The 21968-nt window shown below is 42.4% G+C and overlaps 1 protein-coding gene across 2 annotated transcripts in view; it reads right to left on the minus strand.

Annotated features, from left to right (window-relative positions):
* The window catches only part of LOC139376821 (pecanex 2), a 29042-nt gene extending 7766 nt beyond the window's left edge, over nucleotides 1-21276 (minus strand). Inside the window, exons 1-28 of one of the 2 annotated variants that reach the window (XM_071119762.1) lie at nucleotides 20896-21276; nucleotides 18945-19147; nucleotides 15473-15590; nucleotides 15266-15302; nucleotides 13731-14876; nucleotides 13440-13578; nucleotides 13159-13301; nucleotides 12283-12361; nucleotides 12009-12144; nucleotides 11262-11404; nucleotides 11006-11159; nucleotides 10685-10717; nucleotides 9857-10028; nucleotides 9615-9725; nucleotides 9405-9496; nucleotides 9146-9255; nucleotides 8927-9035; nucleotides 8694-8786; nucleotides 8203-8353; nucleotides 7797-7938; nucleotides 5747-5924; nucleotides 5336-5444; nucleotides 5012-5141; nucleotides 4030-4088; nucleotides 3663-3878; nucleotides 3123-3376; nucleotides 2356-2589; nucleotides 2021-2124 (exon numbers count right to left, since the gene is read on the minus strand). In XM_071119762.1, the coding sequence (XP_070975863.1) occupies nucleotides 2021-2124; nucleotides 2356-2589; nucleotides 3123-3376; nucleotides 3663-3878; nucleotides 4030-4088; nucleotides 5012-5141; nucleotides 5336-5444; nucleotides 5747-5924; nucleotides 7797-7938; nucleotides 8203-8353; nucleotides 8694-8786; nucleotides 8927-9035; nucleotides 9146-9255; nucleotides 9405-9496; nucleotides 9615-9725; nucleotides 9857-10028; nucleotides 10685-10717; nucleotides 11006-11159; nucleotides 11262-11404; nucleotides 12009-12144; nucleotides 12283-12361; nucleotides 13159-13301; nucleotides 13440-13578; nucleotides 13731-14876; nucleotides 15266-15302; nucleotides 15473-15590; nucleotides 18945-19147; nucleotides 20896-21048 (4748 nt within the window). In that variant the 5' untranslated portion in view covers nucleotides 21049-21276. Of the gene's footprint in view, nucleotides 1-2020; nucleotides 2125-2355; nucleotides 2590-3122; nucleotides 3377-3662; nucleotides 3879-4029; nucleotides 4089-5011; nucleotides 5142-5335; nucleotides 5445-5746; nucleotides 5925-7796; nucleotides 7939-8202; nucleotides 8354-8693; nucleotides 8787-8926; nucleotides 9036-9145; nucleotides 9256-9404; nucleotides 9497-9614; nucleotides 9726-9856; nucleotides 10029-10684; nucleotides 10718-11005; nucleotides 11160-11261; nucleotides 11405-12008; nucleotides 12145-12282; nucleotides 12362-13158; nucleotides 13320-13439; nucleotides 13579-13730; nucleotides 14877-15265; nucleotides 15303-15472; nucleotides 15591-18944; nucleotides 19148-20895 lie in introns of both variants that reach the window. The other variant, XM_071119761.1, reaches the window with a different exon arrangement.
* Between the last annotated feature and the right edge of the window lie 692 nt (nucleotides 21277-21968).

A 21968-nucleotide genomic window follows, 5' to 3' on the forward strand; every position in this document is an offset into this window, starting at 1 on the left:
CAAGAAGGCCTACAAACCTGACTCGGTTACATCAGCTCTGTCAGGAGGAATAGGCCAAAATTCACCCAACTTATTGTGGAAGGCTACCCAAAACGTTTGACCCAAGTTAAACAATTTAAAGGCAATGCTACCAAATACTAATTGAGTTTATGTAAACTTCTGACCCACTGGGAATTCGATGAAAAAAATAAAAGCTGAAATAAATCATTCTCTCTTCTATTATTCTGACATTTCACATTCTTAAAATAAAGCGGTGATCCTAACTGACCTAAGACAGGAAATTTTTACAAGGATGAAAAACTGAAAAACTGAGTTTTTATGTATTTGGCAAAGGTGTACAGTGCCTTGCGAAAGTATTCGGCCCCCTTGAACTTTGCGACCTTTTGCCACATTTATTCAGCCCCCTTAAGTTAATACTTTGTAGCGCCACCTTTTGCTGCAATTACAGCTGTAAGTCGCTTGGGGTATGTCTCTATCAGTTTTGCACATCGAGAGACTGACATTTTTTCCCATTCCTCCTTGCAAAACAGCTCGAGCTCAGTGAGGTTGGATGGAGAGCATTTGTGAACAGCAGTTTTCAGTTCTTTCCACAGATTCTCGATTGGATTCAGGTCTGGACTTTGACTTGGTCATTCTAACACCTGGATATGTTTATTTTTGAACCATTCCATTGTAGATTTTGCTTTATGTTTTGGATCATTGTCTTGTTGGAAGACAAATCTCCGTCCCAGTCTCAGGTCTTTTGCAGACTCCATCAGGTTTTCTTCCAGAATGATCCTGTATTTGGCTCCATCCATCTTCCCATCAATTTTAACCATCTTCCCTGTCCCTGCTGAAGAAAAGCAGGCCCAAACCATGATGCTGCCACCACCATGTTTGACAGTGGGGATGGTGTGTTCAGCTGTGTTGCTTTTACGCCAAACATAACGTTTTGCATTGTTGCCAAAAATTTCAATTTTGGTTTCATCTGACCAGAGCACCTTCTTCCACATGTTTGGTGTGTCTCCCAGGTGGCTTGTGGCAAACTTTAAACAACACTTTTTATGGAAATCTTTAAGAAATGGCTTTCTTCTTGCCACTCTTCCATAAAGGCCAGATTTGTGCAATATACGACTGATTGTTGTCCTATGGACAGAGTCTCCCACCTCAGCTGTAGATCTCTGCAGTTCATCCAGAGTGATCATGGGCCTCTTGGCTGCATCTCTGATCAGTCTTCTCCTTGTATGAGCTGAAAGTTTAGAGGGACGGCCAGGTCTTGGTAGATTTGCAGTGGTCTGATACTCCTTCCATTTCAATATTATCGCTTGCACAGTGCTCCTTGGGATGTTTAAAGCTTGGGAAATCTTTTTGTATCCAAATCCGGCTTTAAACTTCTTCACAACAGTATCTCGGACCTGCCTGGTGTGTTCCTTGTTCTTCATTATGCTCTCTGCGCTTTTAACGGACCTCTGAGACTATCACAGTGCAGGTGCATTTATACAGAGACTTGATTACACACAGGTGGGTTGTATTTATCATCATTAGTCATTTAAGTCAACATTGGATCATTCAGAGATCCTCACTGAACTTCTGAAGAGAGTTTGCTGCACTGAAAGTAAAGGGGCTGAATAATTTTGCACGCCCAATTTTTCGGTTTTTGATTTGTTAAAAAAGTTTGAAATATCCAATAAATGTCGTTCCACTTCATGATTGTGTCCCACTTGTTGATTCTTCACAAAAAAATTGTTTTATATCTTTATGTTTGAAGCCTGAAATGTGGCAAAAGGTCGCAAAGTTCAAGGGGGCCGAATACTTTCGCAAGGCACTGTATGTAAACTTCCGACTTTTGTCAATTGTAATTTACCGAGGTCCCTCTTTGTGGCACCTGACCACACGAGAGCCATAGCTGCCCCCTTTTGGAATCTCAATGGAACTACAGCTTAGTGTAGATTGATGTGTTTTTACCGTCCATGCCTGGAGGGTAATAAATCCCATATTTAACATGAAAGGAATGAATATTTGACAGCTATGGAAGGTTTACCTGTTGGACATGTTGTGAGATGCAGTCCCCAAGGATCTCCTGCCCAGCACAGACAAGGCATAGCACAGAGTGACCAGAGGGGAGTCCTCGTCACAGTCCACAGGCTGGCAAAGCACAAAGGTCAAAGGTTCTCATTGTTCACATCCACTGAAATGACCAGCAGCAAGGAAACCAAACTGTACAACATGGGGTCATACTGCATGTCATGATAAGGCCCTGAAGTTTTTCTTGACCACATGACCTGATCAGGAAAAATTATCTAGACTAGGGCCTGGAGTTTTTCCTGACTACGTGCATGATTGTACTGTTCATTGCAATCTCACATCTCTACTTACCTCCTCCATTTTGTTGGCACAGTACTGGATCCACTCCAGATAGACGTTGCAGAAGCTGGCCCTGGTGACGCCCTGGAGGCAGTGGACGTAGTCCTCGTCTATCTTAACGCTGAACACGGCCGGGTCTCTCTCTATGTGGTGCCACTTGGTGTAGGACACCAGAGCCTCCGTGATAGAGGAATCCTTGATCCACGTCTGTAGCTTCAGGGAGTGGATCAGGTAGTAGATTATGCTCTAGAGGTGAAACAAGAGGGAATAATAACAGAAGATTGATGATTTTATGGTCTACTCCCTTTTGCCTGCATAAGACCAAGCTCAGACTTACTATGGGATGAAATGTATTTAACTGCTTATGAAATAAAACCGGTAATGAATTACAAAGATGCTGAAAGTAAAAAAAAAAAAAAGAATATAATTGAGCAATAAGGCCTGAGGGGGAGTGGCATATAGTCAATAACCCACAGCTAAGGGCTGTTCATATCCACGACGCAACACAGGCCATTAGCCGTGGTATATTGGCGATATACCACAAACCCCTGAGGTGCCTTATTGCTATTATAATCTGGTTACCAACCTAATTAGAACTGTAAACAAGTCATTTGTGTCATACCCGTGGTATACGTTGTGACATACTACGGCTTTCAGCCAATCAACATTCAGGGCTCAAACCACCCAGTTTAAAATACTGCTTAGATCATAGGTTAAATTCAAATTCAAAAAACGTTATTGTCTGTTACATTTCCATAAGAAGTAAAAAGGTCTACAACCTTCAGATAGTAGGTGATGAGCAGTTTGCGCAGGTCGTACACCTGCAGCATGATGGCAGCATTGTTCTCGCTGATGCTGTAGCCCTCCAGCAGGTACTTGGTGGTGGTGACCTCCCAGGCCAGCCATCGCAGGTTAAAGGCCGCGTTGCAGGACAAAACGTGGGGCAGGTGGCCCGGCTCACAGCAGCAACAGGCATCATCCTCCTCCACCCCCTCAGTGATGGCCTCTACCTCCCTCTGCTGGCAGTATGTACCTGGGGAGGAGGAGAAGGAGCACAGACCATCATGTTAATGGTGATTTTAAATCTGTGGTCGAGATGTAAGGTTTAGGATTATTAGAAAACAATTTCAGATAAAATTGGAATAACTTCAGAATGAAATGAAACATATCAAACATGTAACATTCAACACAGTCAAGATATTTCCCATATCAGTAGTGTGATCAGAGAAACAGAGTATCTATGTGTATATAGATGTATATGGTTCTGGGTGTGGTATAGTGCTCCTCACTGTGTTGCTGTATATTAGTCAGTATCTGACCTCTGAACTCCAGGCCTCGGAGCTGGAAGGTGACCAGGCCATTGCCGATCTCGATGAGGTGAACAAAGGCGTTGAGGTAGTCAGAGGCCAGGATGAAGCAGTCTCCAGAGCTGTAGTTTCCCCAGCGGCCCAGCATCAGGTCACCACACAGAGAGTGCTGCAGAGAGCGCGTCAGATACTCATAGAAGATGGAGTTCAGGTTGTTGTCGTCGCATCCTGGGGGAATAAAGGCTTATGTAAAATACACTGATTGACATGACCAACAAACCAACGTATTAACCATGAGAAGATCCTTGTAGAGTTGAGAAGTAACATTAATTAGGGGAAAAAACATGTTGATATTTATTCAATAAACTCAATATGTTACCTGTCTCTTTATCAACCTGAGATACCAGTCTGCTATTAGAGTTGTCAATGCGTTTGGTGCTGCAAAATGGTACAAAACCATAGATTAGGGAGACAGTACATTCATTGAAATAAGCTAAACATGGTCTAATTCTGGTTTATTTTTAGGACATTTTCTGTGTGTTAAATTAATTACATATATCCTCATCAATAACTCAGTGACTGGAGTAATGTTAGAGACGGAAAAGGAAGCGAGACATCTCACTCAATCCTTTTTTCTGGTTCATATACAGTCAATGAACTAAGCAGACCAGACCCAGTTGCTTTCACAATGGGAGAGACATCCCTTAAGCAGACCAGAACTGTGACCATTCTTTTCAGTGGTAAACGTCCTGAGTAAGACTGCTTTTATCCATCATCTTTAGTGGTCTCTATACTCTGCTTGTATACCCCTAGACTAGAACACTTAGCTCAGGGTCCTTGCTATCCAGAATCATTGGGACGTCCCTACCCCCTTGAAGTTTAAATTTTAAATGGTTAAGGTAAGGGTTAAGGTTAAGGTTAGGGTAAGTGTAGTGGTTAGGGTAAAAGGATCCCAAGGATCCAGGATAGCACTAAAACTTGGCTCAGTCAGCTGAGTGCATGACATCATCTCTGAGAAAGAAGTGTCCCTATATGGACGTCAACAGGGGCTCTAGGAGGCCATATAATTCACCACTTGCATATTTTCTGAGCACATTAATAAAAACAGATGAAACAGAGGTGAGTGACTAACAATTAACTTTCACCAGATGAAAAATTATTGACAGCGACCTAACTCAATGGTTTGGTCATAGACTCAAATTGAGTCGGACGTCCCTTGTCACCTTCTTTATTCATAATGGACTTTCCCATGTCCCATCTCTAAGGCTGAATGCCCTGGGGTGCGGCCGACACACTGTGGTGCTTTAAGGTGTGCATGCATATTTCATGGTGCTTTATCTCATGCGGTGAAAAGCCATTACTTGTAGTTCCTCTCCCAGAACTTGACGGGCCGTGGGTAGGAGGTGACGAAGATGGCACTGCCCAGGAAGGGGCTGAGAGGGGTGTAGAACAGAGTCGTCACAAACGTTTGCAGCAGCAACATGGCTGAATCTGAGCTGCATCATGAAGGAGAACCACCACAACAACGGAAAATCTACCAGGTATCAATTCAATTGGAGACAACAGGTTTACCATACTCACATATCTTCTGTCAAATTCACAGTTACATTACAGTTTCAGTCAGAGCAACGTCAAAGCATATGCGGAAGCTTGTGTAGTTCCTACACGTGAAAACCAAAGGATACGAGGCACAGCGAAGGGCTGAGCGAATGCGTGGAAGGCGCTGCCCCATGCAATCTGCCACGGTGCGATATAGACCATGATGAAGTGGAGCTTGTGAAGCAGATCACTGAGCTGTCGAGGAACAAAGACATGCTGTGAGTCACTGACAGACAGCAAAGCCAGTTATTTTTAGACCAGATCCTAAAAATAAATCCAATATAATCAAAAGTAGGAAGGCCACTCTACATACAGAGCAGCTGGCAGGTGTTTGCTGCTTCATATAGACCCCGAAGAAAACTGTATGTTTGTTAATCAACTGTAGGGAGTTTGGGGACCGCACTCATAGTGAGTTGTATTCCTTTCCTATCTTATTGTAGTGAGACGTCTGTCATTGGGAGTGTGTGTACCAGTCTCCGGTCACGTCGCAGACTGACCTTGTGGAAGACAATGGACATGATAAAGAAGTCCAGCAGAAAGGTCTCTGAGGCCCTGCTGCAGTCGAACTCGAAGAAGACGATAGTGAAGATGAGAGTGACGAACTGGAAGCTGGGATTGCAAAAGGAGGCGCGGAGGAGCTTCATCCCAGCAACTGTCATCAACAAGACATCACAGCTGGAGCGAGACACAGAGACCTGAGCGACTCAGGTGTACAGGCGTGACACAGCGGAGCAAAGCAGAGGGGTGACATTGAGTGGGAGGGGAGCAGGGGAGACAAATGCACCAATACTAGCGAATATTGTGTATACATCACACTTTCTTCCCTAGCAAGGGAATTGACATGCAAAGTGACTGTTGTCATGATGACCAGGTTCAGATGATGACATCAAAGTGACTGACTGTCTACTAGTTAGTACATGTACATAATTCAGACTGGGTTGAAAGTGATATTTATGTGGTTGATTAAGGTGCTAAGGGTTTTGTTCCACCTCCAAGATGCACAGAAGGGAGTGGTGGAGACTTTATAAACCTATGAAGAACTGTGTTTCTGGATAAGGTTTCCCCAGCTGCTACATGTAACTGCCAAAATAAAGGAAACATCATAAAGTGTCTGAATAGAGTGTTGGGCCACCAGAACAACTTCAATGCACTTCGGCATAGATTCTACAAGTGTCTGGAACTATATTGCAGGGATACGCCACCATTCTTCCATGAGAAATACCATAACCAGCTTTTTTGTTGATGGTGCTGGAAAATGTTGTCTCAGGCGCAGCTCCAGAATCTCCAGTGTTCAATTGGGTTAAAATCTGGTGATTTAGACAGCCACAGCATATGGTTTCAATCATTTTCATGCTCATCAAACCATTCAGTGACCACTCGTGCCCTGTGGATGCAGGCATCATCTTCCTATGGTGGCATAACCACAGTAGCCAAAATAATACCTGTGGAAAGAAGTGGAGGACGCTCAACCAACCGACGTCAGTCGAGGTGCAACCAATATTTTTTTTTATCATAGAAAAGGTGCAACACTCGCTCACCATTAAACATTATTTGTTTTATTTAAGCAAGGTTAAAAGATTCATGTTTCGGCCTTCATCAGAATAATCCTGATGATTATTCAGATGAAGGCTAAAACGTTCATCTTTTAACCTTGCTTAAATAAAACAAAAATGTTTAATGGTGAGCGAGTGTTGCACCTTTTCCTTTTGATTTCTAAAATAATGGCCCGCCTAGCATTTTAAACATCATGGGATATTAATTGCTTAATTAACTCATTGCTTAATTAACAACACCTGTGTGGAAGCACCTCATTTTAATATACTTTGTAATGCTCATTTACTCAAGTGTTTCCGTTATTTTGGCAGTTACCTGTACATTAAGATTTATGTTGACATTTTAAGGTAATTACGTAAGCTAGACAGAGGCAAGTTTAAAGTATTTCATAATGTCTACCTACAAAGAGATTAACTTGACATTCCAAACTGAATGTTATACAGACTGAAAATGGTTCTTAGAAGACCTGGGTCAAATACATACACAGGTTGGCATTTAGTGAGATGACTCATGTACTGAAGGCAGCTCTGCAGATTGGTCACTAGCTAGCACAACCACAAAGTCATAAAATCTGATTTTAAACTTAACCCTAACCTGAATCACACTGCTAACCCTAATGTCTAACCCTAACCTTAAATTATGACCAAAAAGCACATTTTTGTTTTCATAAATTTTTATGATATCGACAATTTTGACTTTGCAGTTGGCCTATCTAGTGGAAACCGATCAGTTCTGCTTCCAGGGCAAGCAAGACTCATGACAATAAACGTCAACCTGCAAATACATAAGTCCAGTACTTGGCATGTGCTTGATTTAGTTAGCTTGGTACAATGGAACCACTGGAATAGTTCCAAAAGTACAAACCCTAAATTACACCAAGCGCACATCAAATACTTTCAAATACTTTTGCATTTGACCGCGGTCTCGGTCTTGGTTCAGGGAAAGGAGGGAGTATGTGTTTTTTATTAAAATCTTTAGGAGAAAGGTACTTACTGGATGCCTAGCTTCTTACGGTGACTGAGTGAGAATCCATCATTGGTGAGCGCACTCAGAATGATGGCTGGGTAAACCACGTATTTCTCAAAACACAGCAGGCCCACGTACAGACGCTCAAACCACATCAACTGAGCATCATCTGGAAAATGAAATCAACTTTAATCACCACACACAAGAGCTGTTTCTTACTTTTGCAGTACTTGACAAATCCGTATAGATGAAAGCACAGGAGATAGGTCTTCCCCAACTAACTGAACCCACACGTGTATAGAACTATAGGCTATTAAATGTAGTCTTTCATCAAATTTGTACCAGAGAGTCAGAGATGCAAAAGGTCTATAGTAGGAAAAACTGCATTGTGTCAGAATTCTTTCTTTTTTTTATCAATAAAGGCAGGACTGACCTCTGGGCTCAAACTGGGAGTACTCATTGCTCTTTAGCACTGGGTGAGAGATCCAGAGCCAAGGGTGGTGCTTCCGTAACTGGGGTACGAGATAGTGGGTGACAAAGCCCACTGTCCCTGCCAGCGCATACAGTACTATGGTCACAAAGGGCTGTGGAGAGAAAGGAAGAGAAAAGGAGAGAGAGAGTGAGAGAGAGAGAGGAAGAGAGAGAGAAATATATATAGAGAGAGAAAGGGATATAGCGGGAGAGAGAGAGAAAAGGGGATAGAGAGGGAGAGATGGAGAAAAAGGGATATAAAGGGAGAGAGATGGAGAGAAAGGGATATAAAGGGAGAGAGATGGAGAGAAAAGGGGGTTGACTGAATACTGAACCGATCAGATAACATTTACACCACAGTAATTATTTACTGATGAGACAACATTGCTTTATGACACAAACAACATTTATGACACATCGTTTATGGATAGTGTTTGGATGTAGGTTACCCACCTTTAGGGACAGGAAGACAGTGCTTGAAGTAATAGCAAATGTTAAAATGTAGGCAATGGAGCAGACCACAAGATCCGAAAGAAGAATCTCCTTCTGCAAATGCAAAAGCAAATCATACAATATCACAATTGCGGAATATAATAATGTGTTAAAGTCAAACTTTTGTCCTGAAACAAAAACAGAGGACAGCAGTTGAGTGGAGGTGGAGGAAACAATGCAAGTCTCTGACTTACCACTGAATTCATGAGCTTCTCTGGAAGAGGATCCTTGATGTCTTCTGAGTCTTCACCCTCTTCCTCACTGTCCACAAGAGTGGGCATCAGTTTGGACTTGATCAGAGACCTGTATGTGCACAAAAAAAAGGAGAATATCTTAACCTTAGCACTAACAACTCTCATACAGTCAGCATGTTAGCAGGCATAACAATAGGAGCAGAAAAGCAGGCGGCTTACATCAGCACAGTCGGATCACTGCTCTGCCCACTCAGATGATAGGAGAGAACCACCAGCAAGCCACAGAACCCAGAGAACAAGGCTGGGGTATGCTGTTCATCCCAGGGCTCCTTTAGAACAGAATAGAAATATTGATTATTGTACCATTTCATGCTCGACTAAACTGCCTCTGCAGCAACAAACTGTTCCGTCGCAGTGCAAAACATATCCTTCATGTAATCATACACACATCTTTACTCAATAATGAATTCATTCCTACCTTCAGAGCTCCAAAACAGAAACCGTACAGCAAAGATAATGCTGTCAGACTACGGAATATGCTGTACACTGCTGAGTGGAGTCCAGTTGCAGCTGACAAAGGAAGTGGAAACACAGGAATCAGGTTAAGGGTTAAGTTTATGGTGGTACAGTATGCATTCAGTTCATAATTATGAAGGTCAAGCGAAACAGAAAAGAGAGTGCTACTCACCTGTTCCACCAAAGAAATGAATGTCTATTTGTTCGAGCAGGTAAATCATAAAGGTGTTGATTTGTGGGAACAGGCCAACGAGAAATGTGATAGGAAAGCAGTAAGTGATGCCTGTCGAATATAGAACAGACAGGACTTTAGAACTATACGTTTTTTAGAATGTCAAAATAAAACATAATCTAAAATTGTTTAATGGATGACTGAAAAAAGGTAAAATAAATGATTTATGGTACGTGACTTACCCACTAAAATGTCTCTCAGGAATTTGAGAGCATCTGCTAATACTATGGTGATGCCATATACAGTGGACACAGGCAGGTCCTTCCTTCTTAACATCTGTTCCAGAATCCAAATAAGGCCACAGAAAATACAGAAATAAGCAGCCCGGCTGTAGGCAACAATCTGATTGTGTCCCTGGAAAACATCAGGAGGGGAGTGAAATTAAGCAAAGAAAGCCTTGAACAATCTAGTTTGGAAAAATGTAAATACTAAACAACCAGTGAAAATGTAAAGGTAATTGCCTAAATAAAGGAAACACCAACATAAAGTGTCTCAATAGAGCGGTTGGCCAACAGAACAGCTTCAATGAATCTACAGGTGTCTCGAACTCTGTTGGACGGATGCGACACCATTCTTCAGCGAGAAATTCCATAATTTTATGTTTTGTTGATGGTGGTGAAAAAAAACAGTCTCAGGCACCGCTCCAGAATCTCCCATAAGTGTTCAATTGGGTTGAGATCTGGTGACTGAGCCAGCCATGGCATATGGCTTACATCGTTTTCATGCTCATCAAACCATTCAGTGGCCACTCGTGTCCTGTGGATGGGGGCGTTGTCATCCTATGGGGGCATAGCCACAGTAGCTAAAATAATGGCCTGCCCAGCATTTTTCTACATGGCCCTAAGCATGAAGGGATGTTAATGGCTTAATTCACTCAGGAACCACACCTGTGTGGAAGCAACTGCTTTCAATATACTTTGTATCCCTCATTTAATCAAGTGTTTCCATTATTTTGGCAGTTACTTGTATCTTCACAGTATGCCTTTAGAATATGTTCCATACAGACTCACATGTGTCGGCGAGGCTGCATCAGGTTGGACACTCTGTAATACAAACAATTTGTTCAAAGTGTTATTAACGTGATTAACTGATATACAGTCAATGACTGACAGAGAAATGCGTTTCCATCAGCAATGTGTCCGATAAAAAGTACTTAGCTAAAGCTTAATTCCATTGTTACAGTGGAGTATGTGGTGGAGCATTGAAAATGGCACAGTATTATCACAGATCTGGTATCCTATCACTGATCTGAATTATGTCAACACAGATCAGCAACAGTTGTACGGTTGATTAAGCCTCATCCTTTGTTACAAAATAGATACCTTCCTTACCTTTAACAATGAGTACTGGCAGCTAGCTATGACCACGCAGAACTGGAAAACCCAGATGTCTTTGAAGCAGCCATGGTTGAGCAGGATGAATCCCAGGAAGGCCACCAGGAAGGCCAGGAACACAACTGCTATGTTCTCCACCACATCCTGGTTCCTGAGGAGAGAGAGTAAAGGTCAAAGTTGAGTCTCTGTTAACTAGTTGATCAATCGCTGAGAAATGGAAAAGGAAAGATAGAATGGGAGCTTTTTCTCTTACCTGTCCAATAGCGCCAACAAGGCGAGCCGGTCATACAAGATGTTTACCCACTTCCCAGGAAAAAGCTTGAGCTTGTAGTACAGTTTACGAGAAGGCTTTTCCTGTGTGGAGGTCTCTGATGATTCATCAATCGAGTCCTCTTCCTGTCAGAGGTGGAATTCAGGTTGTAGTGTAAAATAAATCTCAATATCACTTTAATTGAACCCTTAGTCATAAGGGTTACATAACACTGACATAATAGATGTCTTAAACCGTCATGACTGTTAGTTTCAACTCATAACAACTGACTACACGCTGTCATGACACAGATAATGTTTAGATCAGTTAAGTAATAATCATCAGTACATTTCACCCAGTGTATTTCCTGTGTGTGTTTGTGTGTGGTGTGTGTGTGTTATGAACCATACATTGTGAATTTAGCGCTGAGAGGAACGATGTGCTATGTGATGTCCGAGCCAGGCAGGCAGTTTCTGTTCTGCTCACAGAGTCACTATAGTTTGAGTAATGGCCAGCACTCTGATTTGCAGTGCTGAGTCGGAGCACCGCTTGGCCTTGGTTGCCTGCGTCCACTGTCTGGGATGGATAGGGGTTTATGGGTGGAGTGGAAGGGAGAGGAGAGAGGAGATGAAAGAGTGGAGGGGCGGGGTGTAGTGACTTGGAAGATTTTGGGTGAGGGAAGGAGGGGAGGAATGGGTGGTGGGGGAAAAGGGATGGGGGAAAGGGGTTGAGGTGGGGGGGTGTAGTCACCTGGAAGATTTCAGGGTGAGTTCTCCGAGGTCGAAGCCTGTGTGAAGGGATGATGCGGCGCTGGAAGGGGCAGTCTGTATGTCCACCCGCCAGCCCGTCCTGGCACTCCGAGTTGGAGGAAGTTGACAGGAGATCACTGGGTACACGACAAGGTTCACATGTAAAAGCCCATGACGTTTTAAAAACAACTAAAATTAAACATTGTCAAATGTAAATAGAACACAACAAAAACTTCATACAAATATTACATATGAAATAATTGAGGTTATAGTACCACATGTTGCCTGTGATAAGTTCAGCTCCGAGGGGTAGGTTTAGGGCTCTCTCAGCATACAGTTTACGAGGTCTGTCTCCTGGAATAGAGAGCAGACAGAACCTCACATTTAAAACACCTACCTGATATGACGTAAGTGTTATACATACAGTATGTTATACAATAGTTGGGCAATAATAGCACAGACAATTAACCCTTGGTTACTGTTGCAACCTCTGCCAACATTTTCCCGGGAAGCCCAATTTCCCATTGAACCACTGCCCGAAATCCGCTCACAATGATCTCAAACTGTGTTTCTAATAAACAAATCCACTCACAATATTCTAAAACTGTGTTTCTAATAGACAATTAAATTAAATACAGACTACCCCTTGCTAATCAGGAAACTCTTGGGTATGTTGTGGTGGACTGTCGTTACAATTGCTTCACGGGAACCTGGTAAAATTAAGTTTGTAGTGTAGCTTGCTTGAATAATTTTGCACGCCCAATTTTTCAGTTTTTGATTTGTTAAAAAAGTTTGAAATATCCAATAAATGTCGTTCCACTTCATGATTGTGTCCCACTTGTTGTTGATTCTTCACAAAAAAAATACAGTTTTATATCTTTATGTTTGAAGCCTGAAATGTGGCAAAAGGTCGCAAAGTTCAAGGGGGCCGAATACTTTCGCAAGGCACTGTATTTCAGTTTTCAAGCGATTTAAACAGATGCTTGTCCGATGTATCGACAGTTGATATCCATTGAAGTGCTGCGATTGGTTGGCCAAAATTCTAGGGCGGAGATTATCGAAGGGTCAGTTCACTACGACATTATCCAGGGTTTGTAACCAGTTTGTAGGCTTCAGTGAATTGATGCCACACAATAATATTTTGCACTTACTGTGGACTGTATGAAAAGTATAGGCGTCCTCCTTGTTGGTGGCCTCTGGTCTGCATATGACCTGGAGCATCGAGCTCTCTGACTGAGATGTTTGGGAGGGCAGGGAGTCGTAGTCTGGGTCTTTATCCCGGTCTGTCTGGGGACTGAGAGTAGAGGACAAACTATACAACGATTATATAAAAAAAATGCATTCATTTACAATAAAGATCAGATCAAATAACAAAATAAAGTAAATTGTGATGATGACCTTTTATATCTAAGAGACATTTGAAAAGGTTTACCTGTCTGGAGACACAATGGGGATCCGTGTTTCGGGGATGGTGTGGAGGGTGTCTGTTGTGGCCAGAGTATTGGGAGGGTTTGGCCGCTCCTGCTGGCTCTCTGTCTCTGTGTTATCCTCAATTTTTGCAGTGACATCCTCTGCAAAAGCAACACTCGTTTTCAATTTTACCAATAAAGAATGAGTAAAACACAGCTATTTGCACAACAGAGACAATAACTTCTCTCCTAAAGTCTTAACTGTCTACATGTATATCATTATTATCTGACAACCTACATATGCCTGGACTCACCTTCCTCCATGGCTCTGTCCTCCTCATTTGTCACCTCCTCTGGTGGGTTTTCAATGCCATTGGCTCCCCTGGTGCTGTTGATGGACTCAAGCAGCGACACAAACTCCACAAAGTTGGACTCGTTGGGGATCTGGCCCTCCTTGGCCTCCAGGTCTGACTTGGATGAGGTCATGGTGGTCTGTTTATTCTGTGATCTGTCAGCAATGAGGACTGCATCCTTCCCGCTGTCCATGCTCAGGCCTCGCACGTGTGTCCTGCCCCCTGGGCCGTACTTCCTGAACATAGACGGGATTCGCAGGAAGCCATCTGCATCCACATTGAGGTCCGGAGGGTCGTTCTCGTCAGGGTGGGAGTGGACATCGATGCCAGAGGAGCTGTTGTCGGCTGTGGTCAACTGGGGGCTGGGGTGTTCCAGGTCTGCCTCGTTGTACTCTAAGTCCCGGCAGTCCAGAGCGGCAGAGTCAGCGCTCATCAACTCTTTGGTGATCTGGCCGTCTGGGCTTGGGGTCTGCAGCTCAGCAGAGTCAGCCTCAGATAAGGGTTCCCCTTCATTCTCTGCACCACTCTGTTCATCATCCTCAGGTGAGTCAAAGGTGATAACTGGGATTTTGATGAGGCAGTCGCCAGCAGCCCCTCCATGGGGGTCGATGCCCATCTGTGCCTGGGCAGACTCCAGGATGCTCTGTTTGACCGACTCCTCCAGCTCCGCAGCCGTCTGGGCATCACAGCTCATGGTGATGATGATCTTGACCATGTCGTTCTCATCCAGGCGGGCTGATGGGCCAGAGTTGTCCACAAAGACAACAGCAATCTCATCTGAGCAGTATGTCTCCTCTGGTTGGTCATTCTGAGGAGGAGGTGGGAGGGGGTCATCACGCTCCTGAATGACCTCTAGAGAGTTGTTGTTGGGGTCCTGTTGGAGCTGTTTCTCCTGCTTTGTCTCGTCTGTGCTTTCTTCATCACTCCCCTTGGAAGAGGGCAGTCCCTCATCAGCAATCTCCCTATCAGCCACATGCTTCTGCTCCCCCAGCAGGAGAGGGGCAGCCTGGTCAGGGTTGGGGCTAGACAGGTCCTCTGGGGAGAGCTCTTGCTCAGGCTGTAGGCTCACTCTGGGTTGTTTCTCCTTGGGGATACTGTCACTCGGGGCTGCAACAGATACATTAATGTTACAAAGAGCATATTGACCGGAATTTAGAATGGCTCATATATGAAAAAAGAAGAAAAAACATCTCAGTCTTTACAATTTCTGCTCTTAACTAACAATAAAGAATATAGATCTTCTCAGCAACACTTTGCAAAACCAACATTATGTGAGAATATTTATTGGAAGCTGACAACATGCTTATCTGAGCATATTTGAAGCAATAATGTGCTGGGCTAGCATAATGAGTAGTATTATCATTTTATCACTACATCCACACAATGCATTCCAAGAAGAGCATGTTATTCTCACAGTGAGATTTGTAAATAGAAAACCCATTTCCCACTATAGGGGGGAATCAGACCCGTGTTAAAATTATAGGAGAGTACAGTACCTTCAGTATTCTTTAAGTCTTCTGATTTTGGGCACTCCTGTAAGGGCAAAAAATATGGATGAAGATGAATAGAGAAACAGGGGGGGGGGGGGACGACAGTGCTCATTCACATCTTAGCTTTAACTCAAAAATGTCTATTCCATAATATAATATAATATAATATAGTAGTAGAATGGAGCTCGAGGGTAGTTATAATGGTACACTAACCACACCAATCAACCCAGGGTCCGTTTCTGTCTGTTTCACTGTAACCTGGATGACCGGACTCGGCCTGTTTCTCGTCAACATTGTCATGGCAACACTGTCAGGAACCGTGCTGCTTTTCCTATTTGGAAAGATGTAGAGTATGTGGCCATCTGTGGTAGTTCATTTATCAAAGGATGACATCATGTTTTTCAAGACAAAAGCACTACCCATAAGAGACATTCTATTGTGCATTTGGAAAGTACTCAGACCCCTTGAATTTTTCCACATTTTGTTACGTTACAGCCTTATTCTAAAATGTATTGAATTGTTTTTTACCCTCATCAATCTACAAAGCAAAAACTATTTTTTTTTTGTAAATGTATATTTCAAAAAACAACTCAAATATCACATTTAAGTATTCAGACCCTTTACTCAGTACTTTGTTGAAGCATCTTTGGCAGCGATTACAGACTCGAGTCATCTTGCGTATGACGCTACAAGCTTGGCACACCAGTATTTGGGGAGTTTCTCCCATTCTTCTCTATAGATCCTCTCAAGCTCTGTCAGGTTGGATGGGGAGCATCGCTGCACAGCTAATTTCAAGTCTCTCCAGAGATGTTCGATAAGGTTCAAGTCCAAGATCTTGCTGGGCCACTCAAGGACATTCAGAGACTTGTCCCGAAACTACTCCTGCATTGTCTTGGCTGTGTGCTTAGGGTTGTTGTCCTGTTGGAAGGTGAACTTTCACCTCAGTCTGAGGTCCTGAGCACTCTGGAGCAAGTTTTCATCAAGGATAGGTCTTTGCTCCGTTCATCTTTGCTCCGATCCTGACTAGTCTCTCAGTCCCTGCCGCTGAAAACCTTCCCCACAGCATGATGATGGTACCACCACCATGCTTCACCGTTGGGAAGGTGCCAGGTTTCCTCCAGACATGACGCTTGGCATTCAGGCCAAAGAGTTCAATCTTGATTTCATCAGACCAGAGAATCTTGTTTCTCATGGTCTGAGAGTCCATTAGGTGCCTTTTGGCAAACTCCAAGCGGGCTGTCATGTGCCTTTACTGAGGAGTGGCTTCCGTAAGGCCACTCTACCATAAAGGCCTGATTGGGGGAGTGCTGCAGAGAGGGTTGTCCTTCTGGAAGGTTCACTCATCTCCACAGAGGAACTCTGGATCTCAGTCAGTGACCATCGGGTTCTTGGTCACATCCCTGACCAAGGACCTTCTCCCCGATTGCAGTTTGGCCGGACGGCCAGCTCTAGGAAGTGTCTTGGTGGTTCCAAACTTCTTCCATTTAAGAATGACAGAGGCCACTGTGTTCTTGTGGACCTTCAATGCTGCAGAAATGTTTGGTACCCTTCCCCAGATCTGTGCCTCGACACAATCCTGTCTCGGAACTCTACAGACAATTCCTTCGACCTCATGGCTTGGTTTTTGCTCCGACACTCATTGTCAACTGTGGGACCTTATATAGACAGGTGTGTGCCTTTCCAAATCATGTCCAATCAATTGAATTTACCACAGGTGGAATCCAATCAAGTTGTAGAGACATCTCAAGGATGATCAATGGAAACAGGATGCACCTGAGCTCAATTTCATGTCACATAGCAAGGAGTCTGAATACTTATGTAAATATGGTATTTCTGTTTTTTATTTTTAATACAGTGCCTTGCGAAAGTATTCGGCCCCCTTGAACTTTGCGACCTTTTGCCACATTTCAGGCTTCAAACATAAAGATATAAAACTGTATTTTTTTGTGAAGAATCAACAACAAGTGGGACACAATCATGAAGTGGAACGACATTTATTGGATATTTCAAACTTTTTTAACAAATCAAAAACTGAAAAATTGGGCGTGCAAAATTATTCAGCCCCCTTAAGTTAATACTTTGTAGCGCCACCTTTTGCTGCGATTACAGCTGTAAGTCGCTTGGGGTGTCTCTATCAGTTTTGCACATCGAGAGACTGAAATTTTTTCCCATTCCTCCTTGCAAAACAGCTCGAGCTCAGTGAGGTTGGATGGAGAGCATTTGTGAACAGCAGTTTTCAGTTCTTTCCACAGATTCTCGATTGGATTCAGGTCTGGACTTTGACTTGGTCATTCTAACACCTGGATATGTTTATTTTTGAACCATTCCATTGTAGATTTTGCTTTATGTTTTGGATCATTGTCTTGTTGGAAGACAAATCTCCGTCCCAGTCTCAGGTCTTTTGCAGACTCCATCAGGTTTTCTTCCAGAATGGTCCTGTATTTGGCTCCATCCATCTTCCCATCAATTTTAACCATCTTCCCTGTCCCTGCTGAAGAAAAGCAGGCCACAACCATGATGCTGCCACCACCATGTTTGACAGTGGGGATGGTGTGTTCAGCTGTGTTGCTTTTACGCCAAACATAACGTTTTGCATTGTTGCCAAAAAGTTCAATTTTGGTTTCATCTGACCAGAGCACCTTCTTCCACATGTTTGATGTGTCTCCCAGGTGGCTTGTGGCAAACTTTAAACGACACTTTTTATGGATATCTTTAAGAAATGGCTTTCTTCTTGCCACTCTTCCATAAAGGCCAGATTTGTGCAATATACGACTGATTGTTGTCCTATGGACAGAGTCTCCCACCTCAGCTGTAGATCTCTGCAGTTCATCCAGAGTGGTCATGGGCCTCTTGGCTGCATCTCTGATCAGTCTTCTCCTTGTATGAGCTGAAAGTTTAGAGGGACGGCCAGGTCTTGGTAGATTTGCAGTGGTCTGATACTCCTTCCTTTTCAATATTATCGCTTGCACAGTGCTCCTTGGGATGTTTAAAGCTTGGGAAATATTTTTGTATCCAAATCCGGCTTTAAACTTCTTCACAACAGTATCTCGGACCTGCCTGGTGTGTTCCTTGTTCTTCATGATGCTCTCTGCGCTTTTAACGGACCTCTGAGACTATCACAGTGCAGGTGCATTTATACGGAGACTTGATTACACACAGGTGGATTGTATTTATCATCATTAGTCATTTAGGTCAACATTGGATCATTCAGAGATCCTCACTGAACTTCTGGAGAGAGTTTGCTGCACTGAAAGTAAAGGGGCTGAATAATTTTGCACGCCCAATTTTTCAGTTTTTGATTTGTTAAAAAAGTTTGAAATATCCAATAAATGTCGTTCCACTTCATGATTGTGTCCCACTTGTTGTTGATTCTTCACAAAAAAATACAGTTTTATATCTTTATGTTTGAAGCCTGAAATGTGACAAAAGGTCGCAAAGTTCAAGGGGGCCGAATACTTTCGCAAGGCACTGTATATTTGCAAAAAATTCTAAAAACCTGTTTTCACTTCGTCATTATGGCGTATCGTGTGTAGATTGATGTGGAAAAACATAATTTAATCAAATTTAGAACAAAGCTCTAATGTAACAAAATGTGTAAAAGGTCAAGGGGTCTGAATACTTTCCGAATGAACTGTATACTTTGGATTATATTTATTATACATTTTGTTTTTATAAACAGGCTCACCTTAATTTAGCTGCAAGACATGAATCTGACGCGTTGCTTTTATTCTCTGCACCTTGAATGACATCAGAGAGACTGCTTGGGGGCACAACGTCACCTTTATCAAACATCACATGAAGGCGATAGTTGACCATCTTTATCGTGATGAAGAAGATGGTGACTGAGGTGCAGTATATACTAAGTGCCATGGTGGTGGGCGGAAGAGCCTGAGGATAGAACACACAAACTCCCTCAACATCTCAAAACACATATCCTGACAATAAAATAATATTCCAATAAAAAATGACAATCTTCTTCATCACAGAGTGCATCCCAAACTTTCCTCAATAATATGATAACTAGTCTCAAATTAAGTCTGAAACACAACGCCAAAGCAGCTATTTGGGGCTGCAATATTATGCTCAAACAGCCAAGAGTGACACTGAAAGAAAAACTATTGTCTGAGGATGATCTGAATGAAAAGTCAATGCTCCGACCATATAATGTAGTCATGTGGCCCCTCAGCTACATACTGAGATGAGTGAGTCATCAGAGGAATCAACCAACCTGTCAATAGAAACAAATATGTGCAATAGCCATGGTGTTCATTATGTTGAAACACAGGTATGCTATAGGCCTACATGAAATTATGAACAGTAAAACTGTGGGCTTGTGACTTGCTCTGATCTATAATTCAGAGGAACTGTCAGCCTAAGGGATGTCATACGTTTTGTGTTTAGCTCCTTGTCATCAAACCCTGAGGACCAAGCCCAAAAAAAATCATAATCACACAATTACATTGTATTCAATTTGTATTTTATTTAATCTTTATTTAACTAGGCAAGTCAATTAAGAACAAATTCTCATTTAAAATTACGGCCTATTTTATTGTCAAGTAATATATCAACCAAAAACATTTAATTGACAAGAGCTATTTCTATATTATTTGTATAAAAACATATATCAATATCTATTTTCTGAGAAATCAAGTGTATGGAAATTCAGGCCCTTATGAAGTGACACAATATCACATTCTGTGGTATAGGGAATAAAATAAGAACTTGAAATAGAGGACAAAACTAATCTCCTTGAAATGGGTTAGTGGTGGGACAATATTACACCATTACATAAGAATGACAGTCCTTCATCACTTTAACATCTGCACAAATAATCAGAAGGCTTTTGGTCTTCAGAGTAGCTCATACTGTATGTCGTTTGACATTTTTTTATCAAGTTATTTATAGATAAACTCTGAAACAAGCGTTGTGGGTTTTTTCTTAAATTAATATTAAATGAAACTCCCTTTATTTAACCAGACAATAGGTCATATTCTGAAACATAGTAGGCCTATTCTGTACAAGAAATAGCATAGAATTCTTGAAATGAAAATACATTCAATTCCATTACGATAGAAATAAAGTGACACATTAAAGAGACCACAACCACAACATTTGGTGCCGGAATGTATTTTTTATAGGCTATCTTGACCAAATTAAACCAAACCCAAACAGCATCATTAATGACGTAGGACTACTAGCCACTAAAATAAATTGATCAAATGCAGGTGAGTGCGTGCTGTAGGCTATACTATCACATCCAAAAGGGAGAGAAGGTGAGGTGTGCTGCCGTTTGTCTTTGTGAACGCTGTGTAGGCTACCTACAGTCAGCGTTACAATGCCTGGACTTTTCTGCTTTTTCATCACTGTGGCAGCCATGCGTTCCATCACTGTGCTACATACTAGCCAACGGCATGCAGAGAAAAATGCGACCATTCCATTTTCTGCCAATACAACTAATAAATAGGCGGAAATGTTTCAGTGCTGAGGATAAAACATATCACTGTAAATAAAAGATTAGAACGGAATGTTGCTCCAAGAGAACCGTGTTTGTCAATGAAAAGGGCGCTTAGTGACGCGGCGCACTAAACCTTATAAGCCAACACAAGATCTGGGCCTTCGATTGAATTTATACTCACCAAATGTAGTGATAGTGGCAACATAAGAAGGAACATCCACAAATAGAGGTGACAGGAGTTATTGAATGTGTTCTGGTCCGGGTCATGGTACCAACCTCCTGTCAATGATGCCCAAACCCCCTGACGCAGAGTCTGTACCAGTTGCGAGCCCATCCTCCTCAACTGCAATAGATTCGTATCACGATGGTCAAATTCATATGTAGCCCATATACTACGTTGTTACCATGTTGAAACTATAGCCCTACTGGCTCTATCAAGCTATCATTCGCAATTTACTCGCCGCATCATTTCATCCAAATGTCAGATCTCACATGGTGCGGACAGCTCTCTCTCATCCTCTCTTCTTCTCTACCTCCGTCCGTCTAGATGAATTATGCACATAAACCCTGGATTGCTGATGCTATGTTTTGTCTATTGTGTGGCTTTGAAGCCACCGGTCGGCCATATTGGCTCGCCCCGGTAGGCGCGGTCTTCCATAGGAATTAATGGGATTCTACAGTATTTCAATTAAATGTTAAGGACAAAATAACATGTATTTAAGTATACGTTTTTTGTAGTGGGGACAGTAACATTAGTAATCTCAACAACAACAAAAACATATTTGTTTATGTTAAGCTCACATAATATAATTCAAAAGTGTGCATTAAGGTGTCTGTAATAGAATACACGTGTCTAAAACGAATGTAGGCATTAATACATGCATTTCTATCGCTTCAACAAACAAAAAAATGTTTTACGAAGGAGTACCAAGATGGCTGCGCGATGGCTTCAATACAGCGCCCCCTGTTAGTCCTCCAGGGTTTATACACATCACTGGTCCAGATGCGCAGCTCGTGAGAGAGCACGAGCAGCAGCCACTCTAGCTATACGGTGCTGCATCACTAAAACTAAACCCTCATAAACCCTCATGCGGTTTATTAGCTGATCCTGAATTGAATCGACCTTATGGTTATTGACATCGTTTCACATTTATTATTGACTCTAAAGCAACAACAACAAAATCTCAAACAAAATCTCTATTCTTTGCGACTGATATATATATTTTTTAAATATTGAAAGAAAAAAGTATCATC

Source organism: Oncorhynchus clarkii, chromosome 20 (assembly GCF_045791955.1).
Source record: "Oncorhynchus clarkii lewisi isolate Uvic-CL-2024 chromosome 20, UVic_Ocla_1.0, whole genome shotgun sequence".
NCBI classification, from domain to species: domain Eukaryota; kingdom Metazoa; phylum Chordata; class Actinopteri; order Salmoniformes; family Salmonidae; genus Oncorhynchus; species Oncorhynchus clarkii.